Source organism: Lepeophtheirus salmonis, unplaced genomic scaffold, assembly GCF_016086655.4.
Source record: "Lepeophtheirus salmonis unplaced genomic scaffold, UVic_Lsal_1.4 unplaced_contig_451_pilon, whole genome shotgun sequence".
Lineage (NCBI taxonomy): Eukaryota > Metazoa > Arthropoda > Copepoda > Siphonostomatoida > Caligidae > Lepeophtheirus > Lepeophtheirus salmonis.
The window spans coordinates 78,209-91,537 of NW_027294375.1; the positions used below are offsets into that span (position 1 = coordinate 78,209).

Sequence of the window (13,329 nt, forward strand, 5' to 3'; positions counted from 1 at the left end):
GGCATAACTACGGTGCATCTTCGTTAATCCTCTGTGAAGTAAATGTTCGGCAGCTCCAAGTATAGTCGTTCCATTTTGACAAAATTAGACTGAATCAATGTGTTATGTCTGTATACTACTCCGGATTTAAAAAAAAAATGATATGATGACTATATTTGGTTCCCTGTAAATATAATGTTATCAAGAGAGAATATAGGAAATTGATAGGGAACTAGAATGTACACTCAGTAGTGCACAACCCTCCACCTATGGTCACTTTTTCTGAAAAAAAATTCAATATGAAGCATTTTTGTTGAACTTGCATAATGCCACCAATTTGAGTTCTGTACCTAAATATTCTCCAAAGTTGTGGTTGATTATGCATTTTTAATTAACGTTTTGTGTTACCTTGACCTCTCAAAATTTAATGGACTCTAAATCTGACCATATATAACTTCGTACCAAGTTTGATCCAAATCCATTTGTAACTTTTTCCGTAATCCTGATGACTAACAAAACAGGCAAATGTAAAAGCATAACCTCAGCTCAACATCGTTGCGGAGGTAATAACGAATCAATGACGGTTAAAATAGTAACTGAAGGATGGTGAGTATGTGCAATTTTTAATGACGTCATCTGTTTTTAAAAATAGTAAAGATCGACCATAGAGAAAGAAATATATAGAGGCCACAAGTCAATTTACCAACAGGTGTCGAAAAGAGACTTCTTTGCTTTTGTTTACAATTGTACTGGCTATTTGGATGACGTCACAGAGGAGACAATTGAGGAGGAAATCCAAATTTATATAAATAATTATATTAATACTTTATATAATAGTATTTTATGTTTTCTCATCAGAAAATTATATTAGTGTGAATCTTTACCCTCCTACGATTACGGGACTTAAATTAATTTAAAAATAAGATTAAAAGTTGCTTTGAATAAAAATAAATAGTTAAGAACATATATTTTAAATAAATATAACCATTAGTATAGCGAATAAATCAATAATATAGTAAGAATAAGTGGATATTATGCACTAAATAAATGCCCATTTGAAAAAACATAAATTAATAATAAGATCTTAATTTGTCATTTATCTTGACTATAATAAATAAAGAGTTCAGTGTCATTATCTTACTAAAATAACCGAACATGATGCCTTGAATAAGAGAATTTTGCCTTGTGATTTTGACTCTTCTCTCTAAAGAGAGATATATATATATACTTTAATAATACTAAGGAAATCAAGTTCTTTAAAGCATCCCCACTTTTATGTAGTATAGAATAGTTTATAATATAGACCAATAATAGTTATTTAACAAATAATATGAATGACTTTGAAGTCTCTACTCGCCTGACAAGAATCTCCATAACGAAATGACATTTGGAAGTCCGAAATAAAACTAAATGAATCAATAACATAAAAAAATAAAATTAATGAGAACCTCTAACTAAGGAATTGAAATTTAGAAGAATATTATAGATGTTCTAATTATTTATATTTGTTCAGTTAATACTCAAACAGTCTTAATATAATTTTGATACATTTTAACTATTGTCTTTAATCAAAGCAACGAATAATTAGCTCGTATGGCACACACTTAGTAATTTATATATTTGTGTTACGATCACAGATTTTCGAGAACGTAAAATTCTAACATGCTAACAAACAATTTAGCGCTTAGAAGAGGATTCCTGAGTCAATAACTTTGGAACTTGCAACGACATTCAAATATTTTAATTGAAATCTTCAAAAGTGAATAAGTCACTCATAATTTTTAACACATACTCACTGAACAGTTCCAAATAATAATTTATATGCAATAGCAGAATAGAATATGCTTTGCAGACAAAACTATCAAAAAAAGGGAGCATTTTATCTTTAGAGACTAGAATCACGTTCCACTTGTTTTCCAATCACGAACGAATCCAAGACATGTATTCCCTGTTACTGTAAATACTTTAATACAACCAGACAAAACATGTGTCTTGGATAATGACAGCAAAATATAAATAATCACAAATTTAATAACTTTTCAGAGAAAATATGTTGTACAATATGCACAATTTGTTTGTAATTTTTTAATAATATGAAATGAACAATCAAAATCATTTTGCTAGAAAAAGAAAGAATTTACCAGATAAAAGTAAGTCTACTAAATGAATTAATAACCTTCGATCATTAAATCCATAGATTTCCATTGAGTTTCTATCTATAAATAAATATGCCAACAATACAATTTCATTAATCATGTAACTATTATAAATATAAACATATTAATAAAAATAATATCGATTCATAGTTATGTTCTCTGATTTATTTCATGAAATGGTGAGCTGCTTAGTTGATTATTGAAATATTCAGAAGTTAACAATTGAATCTTATTTTATAAAATTAGTATTTAATAATATTGTGTAATACTAAAATTAATACAATACCACATTAATTGAGATCGTCATTGATGAATAATCATAATCTGGACGCAGTTCAAACATGATCCAATGACCTTTGAAAGTTAAATACTATGACATTGACGTTAATCCGTCTCTATCAAGTATTATATTTAATAAGCAATGATAAATTATGACAATAAATACAAAACGACCTATGGATGAGAAAATTAGTATTTGATGGCTTGCCAATTTTGTAAGTTTGCCCACTGACAAAGAAAAGAACGGGGTATAATTTTAATGGTAGACTTATTTTAACAGTGAGGGGGATTTGATTATAGGAACAAAACAAAGTATTTTGAGAGTGTTTCTCTGCGAAGGGGAGCTGATAACTTCACCACATCGAAGGGAGAATGGATTATCTTCGTGGAAATCTTGTGTGACAACCTCCTTACCTCAGGAAAGGGAACCTAAAATGGATCTTTTAGGGACGGCAATAATCCAAAAATTACGACCATGGCAACAGAGGAGTGAATAAAAAGAAGAAGCACATTAAGGTCATGAGTTGGCCGCCATGTCTCCGAACCTCAATCTGATCGAAAATCTTTATAAGCGGGCAAATTTATAAAATCGATAAGAGATGAAATACTTATTTTTATAGACTGTAGATTTATTACTAATAGTCATTGTGAGTACAACCTATTACATTCAACTGTAGAATGTTCAGAATGGAGTTTGTCTTACCAGTTATGAGTGAAAGTGATTCTCACTGAAAGTAATATTCGATTTATTTAAAATTTTTAGGGCGAAATTCTATTAACTAACAATAAATTAAGAATTATCATCACATAAATCAAATATCCAATAACACTTACTAAAAAATGGGGACACAACTGTTAGGGCGGGTAAAATATAACACAGACTTCTGTACTAAATTCATGGACATCTCTAGCTATCTAGACTACATGCAGATGAATAAAAATGTATGCCAGCTTATTTGAAAAATTAATTAGTCATTATTTTCAGTAGTGAAATATACTTTAGTCCAAACTTATAGCTTCAGGATTCTGATCGTCACTGTTAATTAAGGTGATGGGATGGAAGTGCTGTACCCCTGGATGGCGTCAAGGTTATTACGGCATCCTCAAGCCTTTTCTTACCAGAAAGGCTAATGTCTTTAAATCAGTAACTGAAGTGATCAACATTGCTACGTATTTAGGATCAAAAGAGTGTCTGAATAATGAACAGAATTATGAAGTCATCATGGGCTTATTGAACAAACTACTTACATCCCCAGACTTGGAGCCAATTCATTCTTCAAAATTGTCTTTCATCATAGAACAGATGATATTACTCTTCAAGAACCCAACAGAAGGAGATTTTCACCTTGTCTTCTCTCTGTTTGTCTTCTGTGGCAAAATGTTGGTAGGGCTCTCTATGATAAAATCTTCAAGTCGAATTTCATTACAGTTCCATGTCCCAAGTATCATAGAACTCTGTCTACTGCAGTAACCGTAGAGACTGGACTACTGTCATCTATAGTTAAATCTCTTGGAACAAGGATCAAACATTTTAACAGCGGAGAGGGTAATGTATATCTTATAATCGATGAGGTCTACTCCATTGAAAGAGTCGAGTTTGTTAGAGGTAAGTTCTTGGGCTGCAAGAACAACCAAACAACTAAAACGGTCCATATATTTATGATCAAATCCATTGGAGGAAACTACATGGATGTAGTAGCACTTACACCAGTTCCCAAATTAAACGCTGAACTCCCCTTCAGCAAATATATTCCAATTATGAAAACCCTCTATCAAAACGGAATCATCGTTGTGACCGTATTAGTTGATAACCACCCAGTCAACAGGAAGTTCTTCACTCATTTTCTTTGTGTTGGTGAGCTCCAGACTTCAATCACTCACACACACAACATCAATAGAAAAGTTAATCTCCTTTTCGACCCTCTACACAATTTTAAAGATATTTATAACTGCCACTAAATACAGGAATACTTCAGCATTTCCCTGAATCGTTTAGGAGTTAAATCTTCATGAACAACTTAACTTTGTTCGTATCACAGAAATCGACTATATAGAGTCAAGAAAGAGCTTAGAAACTACAATCGAAGCAATAGTTGATACTGTGTGTGATCAAGGTCACAAATGGGCAAGCATTCATGGCAAGATTTATCAAATCCTCTTCGACGTGATGGGTAAAAATTTGGTTCCTCAACTCAATGACAATATCCGATAGGAAATTAGAAAAAAATCACCTGAAAACAAGGGCAAATCTAGAAAGGTTGACAAACTTCAATTTCATAATGTTTAAGCTATGAACATTAATTCTTCTGGTGTGTGCATCTATTTTTTAAATAATTAATATATATTATATTTGTGATATATCGCAGCTTATTTAGTCTTGAATTATAATTAATTGTCTTATTATGATTAAATAGTTATATATTTTAACTCATATAATCTGTATTGAAAAACCATATTAATATACTTTTATAAAAAATAAAGAAGAAGATATTCGTGAACTTATTCTAAGACAGCCCTTGGAGCACACGTTTTCTAGTTTGTTGTCCAAGTCCTTAAGACGTCCATACTAAAGTACTCCCTGCCTTATATATAGCTAGTCACCTTGGAATCGGGATGTGTTTATTGTCTTCACAAATTATATTCCTATATGATGTAATGGCAAGGGTAAAAATGAATATGGTCAACCTATCTAAAGCATTAACTGTTCCGTAGTCCTATATTCAAAAAGTATATTTTAAAATTAATGTTCCATTTACTTAAATGGTGATATTTTTAACAATTTTTAAAAAGAAGTTATCATAAAAAGAGGTAGAAAAACCTCAATACAATAGGGAGTAGTAGACGGGTTGTTGCTGGTTTTGTTTTGGATTTATTCAAGTTAAATGAACTGATGTCAAATACGAGGGGCAAGCTCACTAGGATACCTACACTCTAGCTCACAAACCAGCTTCTTACCATCCAACCCCTGCTCCTTATCTCTCTTAATGAAAAAATATTACTTTACAAATGATTGACATATCTACAAAATCAAACATATATCTATTTATTGTGACCATAAAACTTTTGAAGTCTAAAATTATGTTTATTATTATATAAATTAAAAACCAATTGATATTTGCGAATATAGTCTAGAGCAGTGTTTCCCAAAGTTGGTACTGTGGCATACTAGGGTGCTCCCTGACTGTGTAAGGTGTGCCTCCGAAAAAGATCTTTTCAGACAATTATTTAAAAAAGATTGTAATTACTAAAACCTCTTCTAAACGTTGGACAGATTGGGTGGCTTCAAAACTTATTCAAACTCTGGATTTGAATTGGTTGGTGTAGAAATATTTACTCTGTGTATGAGTAATGTAAACCGTATTTTTAAAGGTGTTACATAAAATTTAAACCTATATAGTCCCGAAATTAGATCATGTATTTTTGTTTAACAATGACCGAATCTTTAAGTAACACTGAGTATGAGATGTTTAAAATTTATCTAGATTTTGTAACATTCTCCTGATTTTGACCGTTAAAGCAGGAGTCCGTTATAAAAAGATCTATTAATTAGGTATGTATTGCCCCATAACTAAGTAAGTTTTCACCACTTAACGAAGTATTTGAGAGTACACAATCTTGTTTAAATTAACTTACAAATGAACAAATCTGCTATGCAATTATGTAGGTAGATGCCTCTCAACAATTGCTTCTGTAATAAATGGTACTAAATAGAAAGTGTATACTATACATGAAAATAATTTTACCACGAGTATGTTAAAAATATATAAATCGAAAATTAAATGTGTTTTACCCGGATCATTTGAATAATATTTCGGAGATAATGAGCGTAGTTGGTTATGATAAAATTATCTTCGAGCACCTATAAATAACATCAAGGAAATCAACACAAATCCCACTCTATATCTACTAAAAATATGGGAAGAAATTACTTTGGTGTCGATCCTCAATTCTATTCTGACTCAAACAAGGTCTTTTAAGTACTTATAATTCCACAACAAATCTTCTAAGCGACTCTTCGTCTTTCTCGCACTATTGATCATTTTATACTTAATAGTCACTCTTTACTAATACAAAAATAATGATCACAGCTTTGGTAATTAAAAAATATATATTATGGTTACAACTACAAAAAATCTTCTTCCATTATAATATTATTTCATCCATGTTAATATACTTATCAAATTTAGCAGGTTAATTAGTTATGAGTAAATAATTGATATACGAATTATAACCTCCTGAATTAATTATTTTGATAATGCTTGCTTGTTAGCATTATTGATGTAGGGTATTTTTGGTGCCTAAACAAGCGAGTGTTCGAATTTTTTTTTTCATTGATTTTAAGAAAAATTGTGTACTATTGCTGTGTATTTGGTCATCAAAATGGGACTGAGAAATAAAAGTACTTCAACCTTACTGTCTATCAAAAATATATATCTCTTACTTTATAATAAATCAAACAATTTGTTGATTAAAATAGGTTATTACATCGTTATACTATCTTATTTCCACATTGTGAATCAATATTAACTATTACAATGGAGAGAATAAAATATTTCTCTCTAATTGTCCTACTTTTCTTGTCCCTAATTGATTCGGGGAAAAAAATTAAGTGTACTAATCTAGACATTTCAAAGGTGCATATTACTTTGATTTAATTCGAATACTTGTTCTTATCATTCAGATCAAGTAGTATTCCATGCAAGTATTAAATCCTTTTTCATTCGTAAAGCTATTTGATGATGTTTCATCAAGATAATTTATTGTCCATTTGACCTTGTAGAAATACCCACTTGAAGCCCTCAAGATGGCGTTCCCTTAAATTATGATGCAATTCAGTAAAAACTCTCTATACGAATTGCCTCGTCAAATATTTAAGTCTAAATAAAATGTATATTTTAATCATTCTAAAAACTTATTAAAATAAGAAATTGTTAAGAAGAGTATTAATTTTATAAAAAAATCATCCATAAGTAAAGTTAAAATTTCAGTGATAATAATTTGCATATTTTTGATAAGACTTTGGTTGTGTAACATCCAATACTGTTTGAATATATTAACAAAGTTGGATTGCAAAACTACAAGAAATCGTTCCTGTTAAATCTTATTTTTGTTGGATAAAACGTTGGAGTCAATAAAACAGAAATGGCATTGAGACAAACAGAGGAGTTTTTAAATGAAAAAAAGAAACAAATTAAGCAACTTGGGGATAGTGAGATCATTAATGACTTTGAAAAGAATATCAGCTACATGATTTCCTCAATTAAACCTAATGAAAATGGGAAAAAAAGTCGAAGTAAATCTCAAGAAAATCATAGAAATCCATTTGAAGGATTTCTAAGAACGGATAATAGGTCTAGAAATGATAGGAAGGAAGAAAGGGATTTAGAGAATCAGACAGTATCCTCATTTCGACCTCATATAAGACGTGATTCTAAGCAACTCTATCAGCAACAAAGAAATCGAAACCACCAATCTAGATTGTCTTTACATTCTGAAGACAAGAATTCCAGAAATAGTTATCTACCCTTAAGAGTGGACGATAAAGGGGGATCTAATGTTGGAGGAGCGTTTAGTAGTCTAATGAATCCACATTCGGAATCTGAAAGAAGCAAAAAGTAAATTTTATATTTCAGTTATAATCATGACTAATATAACTTATTATATTAGTACTTGGGATTCTAAAAATTGTCCAAGTCCTCGTGAGTGTAAATCAAAAAGAAAAGTATAGTTTGATAACTTTGATCAACAACATATTATCTGTTGACCGAGATCACTATCATTTTATAATTATGTTGCTCCTTGTTTGCTTATTAGTTTGAATTTTTAAAACGGGGAGAAATAATTAATAAGAGCACAAATATCATTCCAAGTTACTGACGTATACTTTTTTTTTTTTAATTCATGCTCAAAATAATTTCGACAATTTTCACATTCTAATTATTAATTACATATAATTAAAATAATTATTTATTAGATCCAACAATATATTTCCTGAAATTGAAGAACAAGTTCGAAAATATGAGGAACAAAAGTTGAAAAAAGAAGAAAAACGGCAGAAGGAAGCCTTTCACAATAACATTCAAAACTTTTATAGATCAAAAATGTCGAATAGTGGTCATACAAATCCCCCTTCAGGATCTTTGAATACAAAAAATAGTCAAATGGTAGCACATAATGCACTCAAGAAAAATCAAGAAACCTGGGAAAAAATTGCTAACACGAAAGAAGGCTATGATAACCTATTTCACAATCAAGATAAAAATCATGAATCAAAGAGAGCTAATGAAGGAATTAAAGGATTTTGGAATCAAGCAGGCAAACAGGACGAACAAAATGCAAGAGGCAGTAGAAAAAATACGTACTTTTAAATCAATGAGCTTGAATATCAATATTTGTAACTAATGTATAGTTACATAGATTTTTCAAACCAATTTAAGATTTTCTTTTTGTAAATGTTTACTGCATATTATTAATATATGTAAATAAAGTTGTACATTGATTATTATTATACCTTTTTGATTTCTATAAGATACATTTGATTTGACAATAGAGAAAAGTAGACAACGTCACTAATTTGTAAGTCTTAATCATTTACCACAAGTTTATGTCAAGCTTAATTAAATGAATAAAACAGGTTATGTCACTCCGCATGTCGATATATCTCATCCCAATTCATAAATATATGTTATTTATAGGTTATATTTTTGTTTTATAGTTAAGAAATATAAAAGATACTTGAGAGATAAGAATTTGTTAAGTTATTTTAAAGAAATGGTTTGGATAATAAAGAATTACACCAACATTCAAGCAAATAATTTATGTATTTTTTTTTTTTTTTGAGAAGATCAGAGTTTAGTTTCCTAATCTAATATAATCTAAATATTGGATAAAGATAATTGGCGACTTTAATTTCTTTTCTTTCAAGTCTTCTCAAGTAAAGGAGTCTTAATCAAATCTCAAATAACGAATGCCCCAATTCAGTCTTAAATAATCAAAATGACAATATTAATAAATATATTTAAATCAGTAAGAAATGAATCATTTTTCATGGGAAATGAGCAAATGAATTAATATTGACTTCTATAAGAGTGAATTGATTGATTAATATTTTAGCATTGTAATATAATATTTAGAAATTTAGATTGAGATCTGTTACTTCTAATGGTCGACTGTATTACTTTGTACCTTTGGAAGCCTTATAATTTCGTAAGGATTATATCTACAAATTTCATCTAATATTAAATGAAGTAAATCATCTCTCAAAATGAATAATGATACAGCATGCCTTCAATATTAAATAAATTTAGTAAATAAGCTTACTTTTAATAGAAATATTATTTCGGACTAAATAATATGAATATAAAATATATATATATATATATATTGTTCGGGATAACTTCCTACAATCTTAAATTAAATTAAGGTGATAGTCGTGGAGCTATTGTTAATTGTTATGTATTTAAGCCATACAATAAATTATTTATATTAATTTACTACATTAATACCTAATTAAAAATTGATAATACAAAATTAATAACAAGGTTTTAAAAAAATTAGTTGGGATCAACCATTTCATCAACTTTTGTTATACATATCTTAGCGAAATGATGTTTTCTTCATATTTCGTTTAGCTTTAGCATCTTCCTTTTGTTGTGTATTCCACAAATTTTTCATGGCCTGTGTTGCTGTTTCAGGGTCTGATTGTTGTTCTTGGATACGAATAAGTTTATCATAATTGGATTTGGTATTTTGAATTCTTTGCCACGTTTCTTGACTTTTTAATAATGCATTTTGTGCATCCCTTGAGACTTCAATTGAATTTTGTGGTTCAATAGTTAATTGCTTTTGTTGATTTTGCTGAGGATCATTTGAAATTTTGGATCTATAGAATTTTTGTATATCGTTATGAAGAGAGTCCCTCGACTTTTGCTTACTCATTAATGTCCTTCTTTCTTCATGTTCTTTCATCTGTTCTTCAACCATTTCGTCCAACTCCATTGACCTTAAAAAATAGATAGTAAGAAATTGATTTACACTTTACAGAGTTATTACTTTTCAAGGGCTTCCTTTTGCATCTTTTCAATAGCCATTAAACTTCCAAAAGCACCAAGTCTATTGCTCCCAGATGATTTGGAAGGGGAAGTAGGCAAAGACAATCTGGATTTTTTAGGTAGAGGTTTGGGTTCATCTTCAAAAGAAGCTTCCCCTTTTAATGTAGAATTCCTTTTAACTTGGTCCATATAGTCACTGTCAAATCTTACTAGTTTTGGCTCCATTTTTTGTGGAAGTATTCGTTTTGCAGGGAGTGCATGCCTAGACTTATTGGAACTCTTTTCTAATTTAGATCTACTTAACGGTTCTAATCTATGGTCTTCTATTTGGTTTCGTTGTTCTTGTCGATAATTTGGGATCATATTTTGTCTATTGTTTTCTCTATGATTTGTGTTCATTGCATTTGTAATGTCCATATTAATTTTATTTGCATACTGATTTGAATCTGTTTTTTTAAGGAGTCTATGTTTTTCGTTCATTAACTCCTGTTGGCTTTTTCTTCGATGCATCAAATCCATTACGTGTGATCCTTGTTTTGCCACTTAATTATTCAAAAAAAGGATAACATTTATTAATAATGTACCAAATTTTACTATTTGGGATTAAAATTACTTTTTACAAAATATATATATATAGATAATAATTCTCCTGAAGGAAGCAAAATTTAAATTCACTCTCGAAACTAGGATGGTCAAACTGAAAAAATAAAATAAAATACATAATATGAAAGAGGAATAAAAGTACAAACTGGGTTTGTTGAAAGTTGATAATGACATTTTCAATACTTTTGAATATTTATAAAGTTTAAGTTAATAATTATGATTTATCTCACCACTAAAAGTAGAATCCTATTCTTACTCCATTAAAATTTTGAATACGAATTATTTCCAAAATGATTTACAAAAGTTAACATTTTTTTAAATTTATTTTTATACTTAAATGTTTAATAGTTAGGAATATTTTTTATTAATTATGTACATAACATTGACTAAGTTTTCTCAACCATCCATAAAATTGTATAAAATATGACCAATCGGTCACCAATAAAAATAAATGAAATGACAACCCTGACAACTTGATGAATGTATGGGAAAAGAACAGCTTAGCTGTCATGACGTTTTGTTAGATTAGCTGCGAGTGGCTATGAGAGAAAATAAATAAACATAAATCCATCTCTGTATCAAGCAAGGACACACGCAGGATTACTCAGATACCGGCCTCAATTATATTCTGATTCCAACAATGACTTAGAAAATTCGGGCCCAGGAAATGATATTATATATAAACAAGCCTGCAGCTACCTTATACGTAGTGCCCCAAGTTCCAGCAGGGTCCCTGAAAAATAAGATTGCTTAAGACAATAGTTTTCTAAGTAGGGTCGTGAGGGGAGGCTAGGGGATGGGAATGAAGAGGGATAATTTAGGATTGCTTTCAGTCTATACATACAGCGTACATATGTTTTGTATAAAGAGTGCCTCAGCTAAAAATGTATTAATGAAGTCTTGACATAGTAAAGCTTAGGAAACTGTGCCTTAGGAAATAATATAGTTATCATGTTATAGGGCTCTGTCAAGCTTACTAGCAGACCTGGATCTATAATATACCCCACCCCTTCCCCCTTTTATTTTTAACGTCTGGTGATTAAAACCACTTTTACAGATCCATAAGAAGCCCTTACCTATTTGGAACTAAAAAATAACATTATGATGCAAGGGACGTAAAAAAATATTTGGAAACCGCTACAATTGCACAAAAAAAAGCCCCTAAGAAATTTGACTTATTGATTAAAGTTAATTTATTTTTAATAATAATTATTAAATTTTCTTCGTATATTCTACATAGGAATAGAAGTACAAGATCCGAGACAGACAAGCAATATGTTGCGGTCTCGCTTCGACTTTTTCGGCTTAGGTTCTTCTGGTTCAAGAACTGGAACGATTTGAAACGCTAGATCGATAAGGGTACAACCTTGGTACACCCCCTATTGATTTCTTTATACATATGTTCTGTCTTTAATAATAATAACAGCTTAGGTAAAAAAATCTTCAAATTGCCAACCATAAACAAAATATTGGACTCGATAAGGACATATACAACACTAATCATTCATAACTTTAAAGGTTACAGTGTTTTAATGTCTTTATTCAAGATTGTTTACTAAATAAGCTGAGAATAAGTAGACTAGCCCAGATGTTTGCAATGAGAGTTTACATAAAATTCGATTATTCAAAATTTAGAAGTATTCTTCAGTTTACTTTGTATTTCCTTCCTATTTGTAAAATGGTTAATTGAACAACTCAAGGTTTGAATAGCTTATTTATTAAAATGTAAAATATAGAATTGAATGATTATTTTTAAATAATACATTCCAAGATCAAATTTACTCAAAATTATTCTTACAGATAATTACTGTGCAATTAACTTTTGTTATGAAATTTAGTTTTTGGAACATAATGCAAATTTTTTTGTACATTTTTGTTAAAATGTATATTTTGTGCTAATTAATGCCATTAAGGATTAAATTATATAAGTTAAATCTATAAACAAAATAGCTATATTCTTAGTTTAACAAGTCATGAATATTTTAAATACCTTTAAAAATGTTAGTTCTTATTATATAACGCTTATATCAATCTGCACCGGCTCGGAGTTGGATAATATTATTTGACATTGCAATCAGATAAAATGAAGGAATATAAAACAAATTATTGTTCAATTTTTAGGGACACTCTGTGCTATTATGGCTTATGTATATTTGTCAAAATTGTATGTATAATGGCCATAAAAAAAATCAACATGGTAACCCTGGTAACATGAAGAATGTTTTGGAGGAGATCAACTACAATCAGCTATGACAAGGGAG

The 13,329-nt window shown here is 29.8% G+C and overlaps 2 protein-coding genes across 2 annotated transcripts; one reads left to right on the forward strand and one right to left on the reverse strand.

Moving 5' to 3' along the window:
- The first annotated feature begins 7,347 nt into the window (after window positions 1–7,347).
- Window positions 7,348–8,983, forward strand: LOC121131337 (uncharacterized). Its single transcript, XM_040726817.2, has 2 exons — window positions 7,348–8,029; window positions 8,389–8,983. Exons 1-2 carry the CDS (start codon window positions 7,557–7,559, stop codon window positions 8,780–8,782), a joined length of 867 nt encoding a protein of 288 aa, XP_040582751.1. The 5' UTR covers window positions 7,348–7,556; the 3' UTR covers window positions 8,783–8,983.
- Window positions 8,984–9,853: 870 nt separating this feature from the next.
- LOC121131335 (uncharacterized) lies at window positions 9,854–11,374 on the reverse strand. Its single transcript, XM_040726816.2, has 4 exons — window positions 11,299–11,374; window positions 11,079–11,162; window positions 10,467–11,007; window positions 9,854–10,416 (listed from the first exon to the last, which is right to left on the reverse strand). Coding segments are annotated over exons 2-4 (948 nt in total). The 5' UTR covers window positions 11,080–11,162; window positions 11,299–11,374; the 3' UTR covers window positions 9,854–10,010.
- Window positions 11,375–13,329: the final 1,955 nt, after the last annotated feature.